Source organism: Polypterus senegalus, chromosome 8 (genome assembly GCF_016835505.1).
Source record: "Polypterus senegalus isolate Bchr_013 chromosome 8, ASM1683550v1, whole genome shotgun sequence".
Taxonomy (NCBI): domain Eukaryota; kingdom Metazoa; phylum Chordata; class Cladistia; order Polypteriformes; family Polypteridae; genus Polypterus; species Polypterus senegalus.
The window spans coordinates 84,980,076-84,993,299 of record NC_053161.1 but is presented as its reverse complement, the minus strand read 5'-3'; the positions used below and the strand labels follow the sequence as shown (position 1 = coordinate 84,993,299).

At 36.2% G+C, this 13,224-nt stretch overlaps 1 protein-coding gene across 2 annotated transcripts in view; it reads left to right on the top strand.

Moving 5' to 3' along the window:
- The window catches only part of chchd3a (coiled-coil-helix-coiled-coil-helix domain containing 3a), a 200,516-nt gene extending 188,633 nt beyond the window's left edge, over nucleotides 1–11,883 (top strand). For both annotated transcript variants that reach the window (XM_039761359.1, XM_039761358.1), the window contains one exon: nucleotides 10,410–11,883. In XM_039761359.1, the coding sequence (XP_039617293.1) occupies nucleotides 10,410–10,433 (24 nt within the window). In that variant the 3' untranslated portion in view covers nucleotides 10,434–11,883. The remainder of the gene's footprint in view (nucleotides 1–10,409) is intronic.
- The last annotated feature ends 1,341 nt before the right edge of the window (nucleotides 11,884–13,224 follow it).

The following is a 13,224-nucleotide window of genomic DNA, read 5'->3' as shown; positions in this document are numbered from 1 at the left end:
AATCACTCTTATGCAGTCAAGATTAGGTCATTATTCAGCACCCTTTTTGCATACAAACTGGAGTCTTTGGAGAGGAATCTATTGAGAATTAATCACTTTGAAGGAATTCTATTGTCCAGTAGCTGAGACTGCTGTAAAGTTGCACCACTTGTCCATTTTCAAATGGCATCAAAGCGCCATTATTCAAGAAGAACCATGTTGAAGCACATCTAGTTATTGTCAAAAACATGACAATGGCTCAATTGTAATTTAGGAAAGTGATTTATGGTCAGGTAAGACCAAGAGCTTCTATGCCAAAATTCATAAACATATTTGTTTCTCAAATGTACCATTGAACACATTTGGGAAAAAAAAAATATACCATACCTACAGTGAAGTATGGTGATGATAGCATTATAATATGAGGCTACTTTACATATGTAGGGACAGTGCATCAGGGTAAACAGAAGGAAGAATAGATGGTGGAAGATAATGTACAATACTGAAAGAGAACTTGTTTCAGTCTGCAAATAAACTGAAAAGTAGGTAAGTTTCTTGACAGCAATTGCAAACACATAGCCAAGATAACATTGGATTGACTCAAAGACAAAAAGGTTGATGTCTAGTTCAAGCCCCGATCCCCCGATCTCAGTCTGTATGAGAATTGGCAGGACTGTTTAAAATAAGACACAAGATCGTCTAAATTACTTAAGCATCATGTAGCTCATCTGACTTAAAGAATTGACCAAAGTTACTCCTGAAGAGTGAGAAAAGCTAATGCATATTTAACTTAAGGACACAGAGTTGTTATCGCTGCAGAAGGTGGTTCTATAAATGTTAAAGTGTGCAGACATCATATTTTTTCTCTCCTTAATGTTACTTTTCTAATGTAAAATATTTCAAAACTAGGGTTTAATTGTTTTGCAGAGGGAAATTTTGTGTTGGGTTTGTTTGGTTAGAGATAAGGGATTGAGTCAACTACGAGGTGATAGCAGTTCTTTTAACACGTATGTACTTTTAAATTACAATAGTAAATCAATAAGCATTGTTAAAAATAAAATTGTCACCACTGTATTGTTAGTATCCATCCATCCACAAACTCTCATCTATCCAGGTCTGGGTTTCAGGGACAGAAATCTGAGCAAAATGCCCAGATGTTTCTTTCCCCTAATCCACTACCAACAGCTTCTCTAGGGGGGATATCCTAGGTGTTCCCTCGCCAGCCTAGAGATATAATCTCTACATCATGTCCTGCATCTACCCTGAGGTCTCCTCCTGGTTGGGCATGCCCAAAACTCTTCCCCAGCAAGGCATCCAGCAGGCACTTCAACTTGCTCCTTTCAATGCAGAGGAGTAGCAGCTCTACTTTGAGCTTCTCCTGAATGACTATGCTCCTCGCTCTGTCTCTTAAGGCTGAGCCCAGACACCCTGTGAAGGAAGCTCATTTCTGCCACTTGTATCCACAATCAAGTTCTTTTGGTTACTACCCAAAGCTCATGACCATATATGAGGACAGGAATGAGCATTGCCTTTTGGTGAAGCTCTTTTCACCACGGATAACCAGTAGAATGTCATCATGTCTGCAGACACTGCTTGATCTGCCTGCCTGTCTCCGGCTCCCTTATTTCCTCACTTATTAAGAAGACCCCTTGAAACTTCAGGCATCTCCTCACCCCCGACCTGGAGAGGACAATCCTCTCTTTTCTTGCTGAAAATTGTGATTTCAACTTGGAGGTATTGATTCCTCATCCCAGCTGGTTCATACTTGACTGCAGACCACCACACCATGCATCTGAGTTCAGAGCCCAATGAAGCCATAAGGACCACATTATCTGTGATCATGAGGTCATCAAACTGGACACCCTCCACTTCTTGGCTATGCCTAGAAATTCAATCCACAAAGATCGTGTACATAATCGATGATAGGGGCCAGTCCTGGTAGAATCTCACACCCACAAGGAATAAGTCTGACTTACTACCAGCAATGCGAACCAAGGTTTTTCTCTGGTTGTACAGGGATTGAATAGCCCTCAACAGCAGATCTGGTACCCCATGCTCACAAAGCACCAACCCTAACCTTTCCCCCATCCATGGTGCACGTTGAGAGATGTGGTCATATGCCTCTTTTAAGGCCACAAAACACATATAGGCTGTTTGTGCATACAAAGATTCTATACAGTTCATGGGAGTAAGTGTAAGAATTGGTCAAGTGTTGTGCAACTGGGATGAAACTGGCATTGTTCCTCCTGGATCCAAGGTTGATTAACAGCCACACCTTCCTTTTTAGAACCCTGGCATGGGTGTTCCCAGAGAGGCTATTTTGTCTTGGTAAAGTTCTACAGTGGTGCTTGAAATTTAGTAAATCCTTCAGAATTTACCATATTCCTGCATAAATATGACTTAAAATATCATCAGATTTTCACACAAGTCCTAAAATTAGATATGTAGAGCCCAGCTAAACAAATGAGACAAAAATATCATACTAGGTCATTTATCTGTTGAGGAAAACCAACCCAGTATTACATATCTGTGAGTAGCAAAAGTATGTAAACCTTTACTTTTAGTATTTGGTGTGACCCACTTTTGCAGCCATAACTGCAACTAAATGTTTTTGATATGTTCTGCACATTGGCTTGGAGGAATATTAGCCCATTCCTCCATACAGAATTGCTTCAACTCGGGTATGTTCCTGGGTTTTCTCAAATGAACTTCATGTTTCAGGTTCTCAGGACTTTGACTTGGCCATTCCAAAACCTTTATTTATTTCTTTATTCTTCTTCAACTACTCTTTGGTAGAACAACTTGTGTGCTTGGAGTCCTTGTCTACTGCATTACCTAGATTCTCTTGAGGTGTAGTCCACTGACAGATGTCCTGACATTTTCCTTTAGAATTCTCTGGTATAATTCAGAATTCTTTCTCCAGTCGACACTAGCAAGCTGTCCTGACCTAGACACAGCAAAACAGGCCCAAAGCATAATACTATCACCACCCTGTTTTACAGATGGGATGAGGTTCTCATGCTGAAATGCAGTGATTTTCTTTCTTTAAACATAACATTTCTCTTTCGAACCAAAAACTTCTATTTTGATCACACCTGTCCATAAAACATTGCTCCAATATTTTTCAGGTTTGTCCAGGTGCCCTTCAGCAAACTGTAGATGGGAAGCATTTTTATTTTGGGAAAGCAGTGGCTTTCTCCTTGCAACCCTGACGTGCACATCACTGTTGTTCAGTGTTCTGATAGTAGACTTATGAACATTAACCAATGTGTGAGAGGCTTTTAGTTGCTTAGAAGTTAACCTTGGTTCCTTTGTGACTTAGTGGTCAGTCACACGCCTTGCCTTTCGAGTGATCTTCAACTGCATCTGAGTTGTTTCATTTAAAATTCATTATGGTAATGTACAGAACCAAAATTAGATAAAAGTTGTCTCTGTCCAAATATTTATGGACCTAATTGTATGTGTGAGACAGAACAATGCATTAATAAACCTCTGATATAATATTCATACAATCAAAAGTAATGAGAATTTCTTGCGTTTCTGAAACAGGTCTGTATATTGTGTAGTTTTCCTTACAATGCAAAGCAAAAGGAATTTGCTTTGGCATGCTGCTGTATATATTTTTTCACATAGTCATGTGTTGAATGCTTCCATGCTTCCTGAAAGATTTACCATAACACTTCTTTTGACTTTAGATGGTTTATGTTCTGTCCAAGTGATCCCCGTTCGTGATCCTATTGCTAACTAAATCTTTCAAAATTGGCATAAGTTTTAGACTCCAAAAATGTTGATGCAGTGTAGTGCACAGCTCCATTTTTAACGATTAGTCCATGATGACATGAACCATCATGTGACTGACAACAGGTGTCCTTGCTGTAAGCACTATTACTACAATCATGAAATTCAACTGACAAGAAAAGCAATGCACAAAATCATAAAAAAATTATGTTAATAAAATAACTTCAAAATACACAGACTCGGGGCAAAAATTATTTATAATTTAATATTTAGGCATTTAAACATGAATTATAGTAGTAATTTGGGGCCCGATGTTGAGCCAGCACTTTTAATTGAATTTCCCTTTATCCCTTAATAATGTGACCTTTTAGTATCGGTGATAAGATGTGAAAAATGCATGCTGCTAATAAATCCCCCTTTCGACACCATCACTTGAGTTTCATGTTCTTTAATAAGCAGGACCTGAATTTAAAGGGTTGACTTTTGTAATTTTGTGGCTAACGCTTTAATAAAGTCACACACCAATTAACCAATCGCACATGTAATTTTGCTTAAACTTTGCATAGTATATATCATGTGATTTAAGCTATGTAACAGAAAACTAGATATGTAGATGAGGTAATGGAGCTTGAGAATACAGCTCCAGAGTGTATGAATGTTAAACACACATTAAAGCAGTGTGCCTGACATTTTTTTCAATACCATTCCCACAGATACTCTGACTGCTCCCTTCTGGTTCACAGCAATTTAAAATCTGTTAATAGAGGCTTAACCAGTGCAAAATTATGATCCTTAATACAGCCAAACTCTTTTGACATCAGCACCCCTTTTCGTTTACTGAAAATGCTTGTTTGGCCTCAGAAGTCAAGTGCCACTTTTATTTATTTTGGGTTGATATGGAAACTGCATCCCATGCAGTATAGCATTGTTCATTGTCAACACACATGTATCAAAGACATATGTCAGTGTCTCATACTGTAACACCTACATTTTTGCAGGAAAATAAATTAGAAAAAAGCACAGTGTGCCTATAGAGGGGACTGGGCGGTCTCTTGGTCTGGAACCCTTGCAGATTTTTTTTTTTTTCTCCAGTCGCCTGGAGGTTTTTTTTTTGTTTTTTCTGCCCACCCTGGCCATCAGACCTTACTTATTCTATGTTAATTAATGTTGACTTTTTATTATTTTTTATTGTGTCTTCTATTTTTCTATTCTTCATTTTGTAAAGCACTTTGAGCTACATTTTTTTGTATGAAAATGTGCTATATAAATGTTGTTGTTGTTATATACTAAGGTATGCATTGCATTTAGAAGCATTATTCATATGTATGCCAAATTAAGTAGAAACGTCAGCAAGCTGCACAAAGCATTTACAGCTACAAAAATCTCATGGCCAAATGTTTTCACAAGTGCAATACAATTAACTATTTTTCTTTCTTTTGCTTAATACTATCAGGGAGTACATCTTGCTACTCTCCGAAGCAGAATCCAATGAAAGTCCCTTTCAAATATCTTACATTTCCTGTTTGATACTGGTTGGTTTTGATTGCCCTTCTCAATATCTTTGAATATCTCAAATAACTTAAAAATAATGGCATTACGATCAGACTTTAATACAAAATGGATTTTTATAATGTAATGGTTTTTGTCAATATTTAAAGCAATAACAGTTTTACTGGAGTTTTATTGTACATTATAGACCATTTGTCATCCTGCATTTCTCAGTGCTGACTGTAAACTCTTATCCGCATAAGCGTGAAAAGTCACATACTTTCAACATTTACTTTGGGTCCCATGGTATTCCAGTCCCAATGCATACCTCTAGCCCACATCTTCATTTGTTAGCATCCTCATTTGCTGTATGCTATATGGCATGAAGGGTGTGCGTTGTAATTTAAATTACTGTAAATTATTCATTCCAGATAATCAGAATAAAAATGTTTTTTGTTAAATCTATGGTCTGAAATATATCATATAGCAATTTTAGTGTCTACTTTTTAAGCTTTGTGGAGATAGAGTGTGGTACAATATATAAAGTTTAGCTGTAGTCCATGAACTGCTGTTAATCACCTTTTGCTTTATGGCCACTCTTACATTCTTGAGTCATAGCTTACTACTTTGTATGCAAAACTTTAGAGTAATTCTTTGAATGTGATTATTTCTATTTTTGCACTGCAGCATTCGAAATGACTGTATAATACAGCAGGTTAATTAAATGGAGTACATGTAAATAGTATATATACATCAGCAAGGAAAACAACTTCATCGACTCTGACCAAATATCTTTATTTAAGAAAGTGCTTTGTTCTGTGTGTTTAAGCAGGTATTCATTCACTTTAAGCAAGAATTAGATTCTTCCTTAAAGTCCTTAAGATATCAGTTCCTTTTTCAAAAATAGTGCCTTGTACTTAATTTGCGAACGTTGCTGAAGAAATAGTGGAATCCTTATTTTTTATGCACAGAAAATTTGGGTTTAAATGTTAATTGCATTACGTTTAACTCTTTCATTTATTTTTTTAAATATTCATGATTGGATTGGAGGGTGTCCGAGAAGTAAACAAACATTTGAGAAGCAGCTCTCTATATGTGACCAGAGGGCACATTTATAAAACTTTACATGGATTCAAGTGTGAAAATATGCGCATGCCATAAATACAGGAAAATATGTATGCCACAAAAACATCAGTTTTATATAACCTAGAGTACACACATTTCTACGTAATTTACCATTTAAAAAATCACAATCATTTTGTAAATATGTATATATGAGTGCGCCTTGAACATCGCCCTGACACATCAATATATGGTGCATGTTAATCAACCTCATAATATGCAATCACAATGCTGCAGAACTCTGTTGGCTATTAGCGAAACCTCTCCCTCTTGACGCATTAAGGCCCTGCCATCTGCATTCGAGAGTATCTGGTTGTGAGAGCCCAAGATCATGCACAGCAGAGCAGCACCTCTCTTCTGTGATCTGGTGTTCCGGGAAAAGTGTAAAACACCATTGTCTGAGTGGGTGACCACTGCCTCCTGGTATATGTGGCGATGTGTTTCCTGAAGCAATGAGTAGCACAGACTATATGAAACACTGAGGGGTTAGCCAGTTACATTATCAACAAGCCACCCACCACGTATAGCACCATAACGTGTGTCAAAGCTACTTTGCCGCAAAATTAATGTATCACAGGTTGACCCAGGCCATCAAGACACAATGTTTGCCAGTCACATTTTAGATAACTTGTGCATTAATGGATATAACTGCTGTGAACGCTGGCCCGGACACAGACAGGTGGACATCGTAGGTTCACCCACAACACGTTTATTATACATAATTATAATTACAATAAGTGCACAAACCCCAAAAGTCCTACAAAGTCCTGGCCAACACAAAAATGCCTCACTTTCTCTTCAGGCCGCCTCCTTGCATCCTCCAGAGACCTCGTTCTCTTCCACCCGACTCAAGTCATTGTATGAAGGAAGGCAGCCCCTTTTATATTCCCCCGGATGTGCTCCAGGTGTGTCCCAGCAATCTTCCATCGACACGCCCAAGTGTGGTGGAAGTGCCGGCTGCATCCCCAGAAGCACTCCTGGTGTCCCTGCTCCTCTTCCCCCCAGCACTTCTGGGTGTGGCAGAAGTGTCTAGGTCCAGGGCTCCATAGGCATAGGGCGCCCCCTGGTGGTGACCACGGACCCCTACAGGGTTGAGCTTCAAAGCTCTGTACCTATAGCTACCAAAGGTACCAGGGTCGCGCCCACATGGTCTGGGGAAGGCATAAGCCCTCCTCCGGTCCTCCTGGGCATCCCGCCCAGATCGCCCCCCCGGCCATCTCCGACGCTGCTTACAGTTAACAAAAGCAGCTTTATTCTTCCTAGGTGCCCTTATTGCAATATAAGTCCAGTAAAGTGCTTTAATTATGTTAGGAAAGACCAGACACTTTTTCAAAGTGCGTTTTTATGTTGGCAAAAAGTGGTGTTTTTTTTAAATATGTATGTACACCCACACCATAAATTGTGCAAAGACAATCTTTATAAAAGAGTATTATTTATTTAGCTTCAGCATTAGATTTGTTAACTAAGATTATATACCTGATTTCTGTCATCTTCTTGAAAGCACCTTACTTTTCTATTGTCTATAGTTTGAGTCATTCCTTACAACTATTCATATGGATTTCCAGAATTTCAAAATTCTTAGTTTTCATATTTTGTTTTATCAGATCCTGTTGTAACATTACTTCTACATATTATTAAAAATGTATCCATTGTCTTAGGTGAAGGGGAAAGTGGTTATAACAGGGTTGGTACGGTCTTGAAAAATTTTAGAAAACTAAATAAACAAAGAAAGTTATGGAAATCTGATTGACATATCTGTATAATAAAGTAAATGGTTCCTTTAAAATTGAGTGAGAAACGTCTTTATACATTAACAAAGTAAATTTTCGTGCATGCCTGTAGTAACTCGGCATACTGCATGTGGTGAGTGTCAGAAATGCAGTTTTCTGCTGTCTGCCATGCAGGAGATTCAGTAGCGAAATGCCAGGTAAATGCCAATTTAACAATGCATGGCTTGGTAAAGATCAGGACCTGGGATGTGCGAAATGTTGACTGTGTAGTAAAACGTTCGACATATTGAACATGGGAGAGGCAGTGCTAACTAGACATGCAAAGGGGGCTAAGCACCAGGCTGCTGCATGTGAATCATCTCTCAACCCCATAACTGACTCCCCCCCCCAAACCCCCAAGACTCCAACCTGACACCTGCTGTCAGCTGCAGTACTTCTCTCTCATCCACCTTCGAACAAGGGCAGATTTCAGATGCTGTGTCCAGAAACGAAGCCCTAACTGCAGAGGTACTGTGGGTGCTAAAGGTGGCAAATTATTCTTACAAGTTGTGTGAAGACACAAGCTATTTATTTCAGGTTATGTTTCCTGACATCCAGATTGTACTTTGGGGTGGCTCCTTACTTTAAGAAAAAGGTGTTGAGTTCAAGCGGAAGACCCCCACAGATGAGCTGCATGAATTGAAAATGAAGAGGGATAGGAGTGGAGACTGACATTTGCGCCCTCGAGAAATCAGCTGATGAATATGCTGAGAACGCAGAAGCTACAAGCAATCTGACCTTCATCACTAAATCCAACAGTTTGCGGCAAACTGCAAAAGAAAAGAAAGCATGTCTGCTGAATATTGAAAAGCTTGCAGAAATGAAACAATGATCTTTGTATAGATTGTTTTCACGGGATTCAAATATAGAAGGATGTCATTTGTTAACATTGTTAGTGATTTAGCATGTTAGTGGTTTAAACAACAATATCTTTTATCCCAATGGACAGTTTCCACTTTGTTACTACTGCCTTCTGATGTTAATGTCAGTGTTACTGAACACTTTTACTTATTTGTATTTATTTTTTTTTTTACTTTATTGTTGCCTTCCAGTCATTTATGTTAATTAGGGCTACAGAATGTTTTTCAGGGTTTACATTGTGCTGGAGTGTCAGCAATGTTTAAATAAATATTTATATTTTATGAAACCACATATCTTCTCATTATTTTATTTTAATAATATTTGGTAAATTTGACATGAAGTTTTATTATTGTTTTTCAAATTTACAAAGAAATTTCAGAGAACATATGGTCATGGGAATTTGCCTTAGAATAACTGGAAAGTCATGGAATTTTTTTTGTAAAAATGTGTACGAACCCTGTTATAATTAGGCTAGTAAATTCAACTAAATTAAAGCGTACCATTTTTTTTTTCTTGATTTTTAGCATTTTTGCTGAACGCATGTGTACCTGTACAATATTCTCACTGGTAATTGAAACACTTTGTGAAACTTTATAGTAATGCATGTTTTATCAATACATTTTACATCATAAGAGCAGTTAATAATTTTTTTTTAATTTTGTCTTGTATTCTTAAATGTAGTTTGCACTTTGTAAAAAATATGTACTTTAGTTGTTTTTTAATATAATCATTTGATGACAAGATTCTTGCATCAGAATTAATAGTTTGTCTGCATAGTACAAAAAATAGCTCTGCGATACCTTAATTTAAACCATTGTTAACACTTCACTGCATCTTGATGAATTTGTGATTATTTCCTTATAAATTTTAATTCTAATTAAGTAGTAGCTCAAATACAAATAGCGATTTCCAAGCATGACTTTTAGTAATTTAAAAACAACCGCTATGTTTTTTCCTGTTAGTTGTGCAATATCTAGTACATTTCAAAAAATATTAAGATTTCAATCATTTTTACATAAGCAGAAGTGACTACGTTTCTTACAAAATTACAAAAACTCGCTTATTGTATTTTAAATACATTTAGGTTTAGTTATTTATTTACTTACTTAAACATGTATAATGATTTATTTATTCACTGACTTTTGAATGTTCATATTAATCTTTTACAAAATATAACAATTGAAAATAACACCTTTTAGTTCAGGTTGATCAACATACAAGAATTTAAAACAAACAAAAAGATTAGAGTATATGTCCAGCTGATTGAACTTGCATATAATGATGTAACTTTCTTGACCACACAGCATAATATTATATTTTTATTCCTATAACCTTCCTAAGTGTTTAGTTAAGCATATATACCAGTGTTGTTTGTTATATAGTAGTAGTATTTATGTTGCTGTGTCCCAGTACTTGAAATTAAAGACTGTTTTCTCCTTTTTTCTTTTTCAGACAATGCTCCAGAAAGGTGGTTAACTACTGATCTTTCTTCACAAAGGCTCTGTTTCCTAGAGATTATTTTGCAAAATCTAGCATCATAATTCAGAATAAGTCAAGACTGGGCAACAACACTGTGGAAAGTGGAAAGATTTAGGGCATATTTTTTTCCTTCTGTTTTTCCACACATTTTGGCCTTATCTTATTTCTAGATATAAAGATAATATCAGCTACTTATAAGTAAAAGGATTTTTTTATTCTTTACTGCATAAGTTACAAAACATGTTTGCTTTTGTATGTATGTCATATTACTTTTATTTTAAGGTCATGGTAATGAGAATTCTTCCTCTGGTGTCTAGAATTCAGTTGACTGTTTTTGATCTCACTATTTAAAGTATATTTTAAGAACAGCGTCTTTGTCTCTTTTTTTGGCAGCACATTTCCTTTCAGAATGCACACTGATAAAATTTTGCCACAGTGATTTTCATCAAGTTTGCAGACTCCCTTTAAGATAAGGGTTAAATGATTCTTTGTGTCTTACACATTTATGTTGATTGTAATTTATTGACTGATGAAATAGTATTGCTGCATATTATGTTTCAAGTTTTTTAAGTCATGATTTTAATTTATATGTATACTAGGTATCTGGCAGGGTGACATAATTTTTAGTGTTGTTTTCCAATTGCAGAGTCCTGGGCCATGCCTGTCCTGGCCACTATCTGAATAGATTTTGCTCTTTCACTTGTAAAGTTGCTGTAAATTACCAAATTACAGTTATTTGGACATAACACTTGCAAAATAATCTTAATTAAGGTATGAAGATGTCACGCTTAACAGTTTGTTGTTATCCAAATATCTAATGACCTACTGTACTTGCATTCACAGGTGGTCACACATACATAACGTATCCCACAACTGGAAGGTGTTTGTTACAGTTCCATTATTTATGCCATTTTTTCCTTTATAGTTTCCATACATATAAAACTTTGTTTTATAGCTAACCTGAACATAAAGTATGTCTTCCTTTTATGACTCATGTTTGTAAGGAAATATCTTTCTTCCTGTCTAGTTTGAGCGATGTTTTTGTAACTAAAATTATTTCATTTTAAACCTTTGGATGGGATAAGCAGACTAATAACAGATTTGCAGGGCATTTAAGCTTTTAAGAATCAAAGCTTGTGATGCAAATAGTGATGTACACAAGTAGTCATACGTAATGACTGCCTATGCTACCTGTTTTCCAGTCTTCTTCAAGAGGCAATTAATACTTATAATTTTCTGAACACTTAGTAAAGAATGGGCCACGTGTGTAAAAAAGTAAGAGGGCCTAGTACCGCAGCATCCTATCCTTCGATTCAATTTTCTCCTGACAATGATAGCTTCAGGCAAACTCTATATTGACAGACTGCTATTGCTGCTGATTTTTAATGAATCAGGTTTTCAAATTACTTGTTAGAACTGTACAGTGAATAAAAACCCTTCTTAGTAATATTAATACCTCATTTTTTTCTTTTAAACATGCTTTTCTAAAAAATACTAGCACATTGTGTTTTTCATTGTCTCCATTATATGCATAATGTTTCCTCAGTTTCAGACTGTTTATTCCCTACTGGGCTTGAGATTACTTTTTTTTAAAGGACCAATGATGCTGTGATTAAAGAAACCATCAGATTTTGTAAAGTAGATTTTTTTTTGGCACTGTAGACCTAATAAAATATATCTAAAATAACATGTGCTGCAATTAAAAATTTGAGCTACTGGACTGCATAGTCAATGTATATATAATATACTCATTGTCACACTGTTCTACAGTCATGCTGTACTTAATGGGGCAAAACATGTAAATACATAAAATTTAAAAAAATTGCCTGTGCATTTCTGATGAAGAAAATTAGTTAACAGCAATATAGGCTGGTTAAAACAGTATGTTTTTGTTTTTGAGTTGTATTGTTCTTGTTAACCCAGATACCTGCTGCTTGCAGGTACAGCCTGAGCTATCCATGGCTCCCATTTGCACATAGAAACAGCTGCTCTGTCTGTTTTTTAAAATTAATATATGCATACATAATAAGTAAGTTGGGTACGCATGTTTTACTTTACTTGCAAAACTTTTCCAAAACATCACAAAAATCTGTAAAGGAGGTGATTTCATTTGGTAATGTTTATAACAACTCATAGCCTAATTCAGGCCAGTGGGCTGGCTGTAGTTTATTATTTCAGAACAGAACATCAAAAGAATATTTATTGTTTTAAATGCCCATTGCCAATTCAGTTTAAAGCTCTAAAACTGCTGACCAATTCTGATCACACTGTATTTTACTCATCTTTCTTTATCATGCTACAGAATAGAATGGACCTTTTATAACTTATCTAACTAAACTACTAACTCATTTAAGCTCTCTTTACCAGACATTCCTGTATATTAGTGATTTTAGTATCTATAGTACATTGATATTCCTACATCTAAGCATATGACTAAATTCCTGTTCATGCTAGACTGTTTTTCCTTACTGCAGCATGTTACTTTTCCTATCCACTGTTATGGTCAATTATAGGACTTAATCTGCAAATTTGGCTTATCATTTGGCAACAATTACATCTTTATAGCCGCAATCGTGGCTGTAATTTTATTGTCTCTCTTCTTTTTGTCTTTAACTGTACTGTAAATGTCAAGATTCTTTCAGAAACTTTAAGAAATATGTGCCCCTTTAGCCTTTCTTTGTCTTTTTTCTTTACATCTAAATTAGTTAATCTTATCGACCATTATAACTCAGCCTTCTGCCTGGCTTTGGGTAAAATAGCTCAGCTCCATTACACCACAGGAATGTCT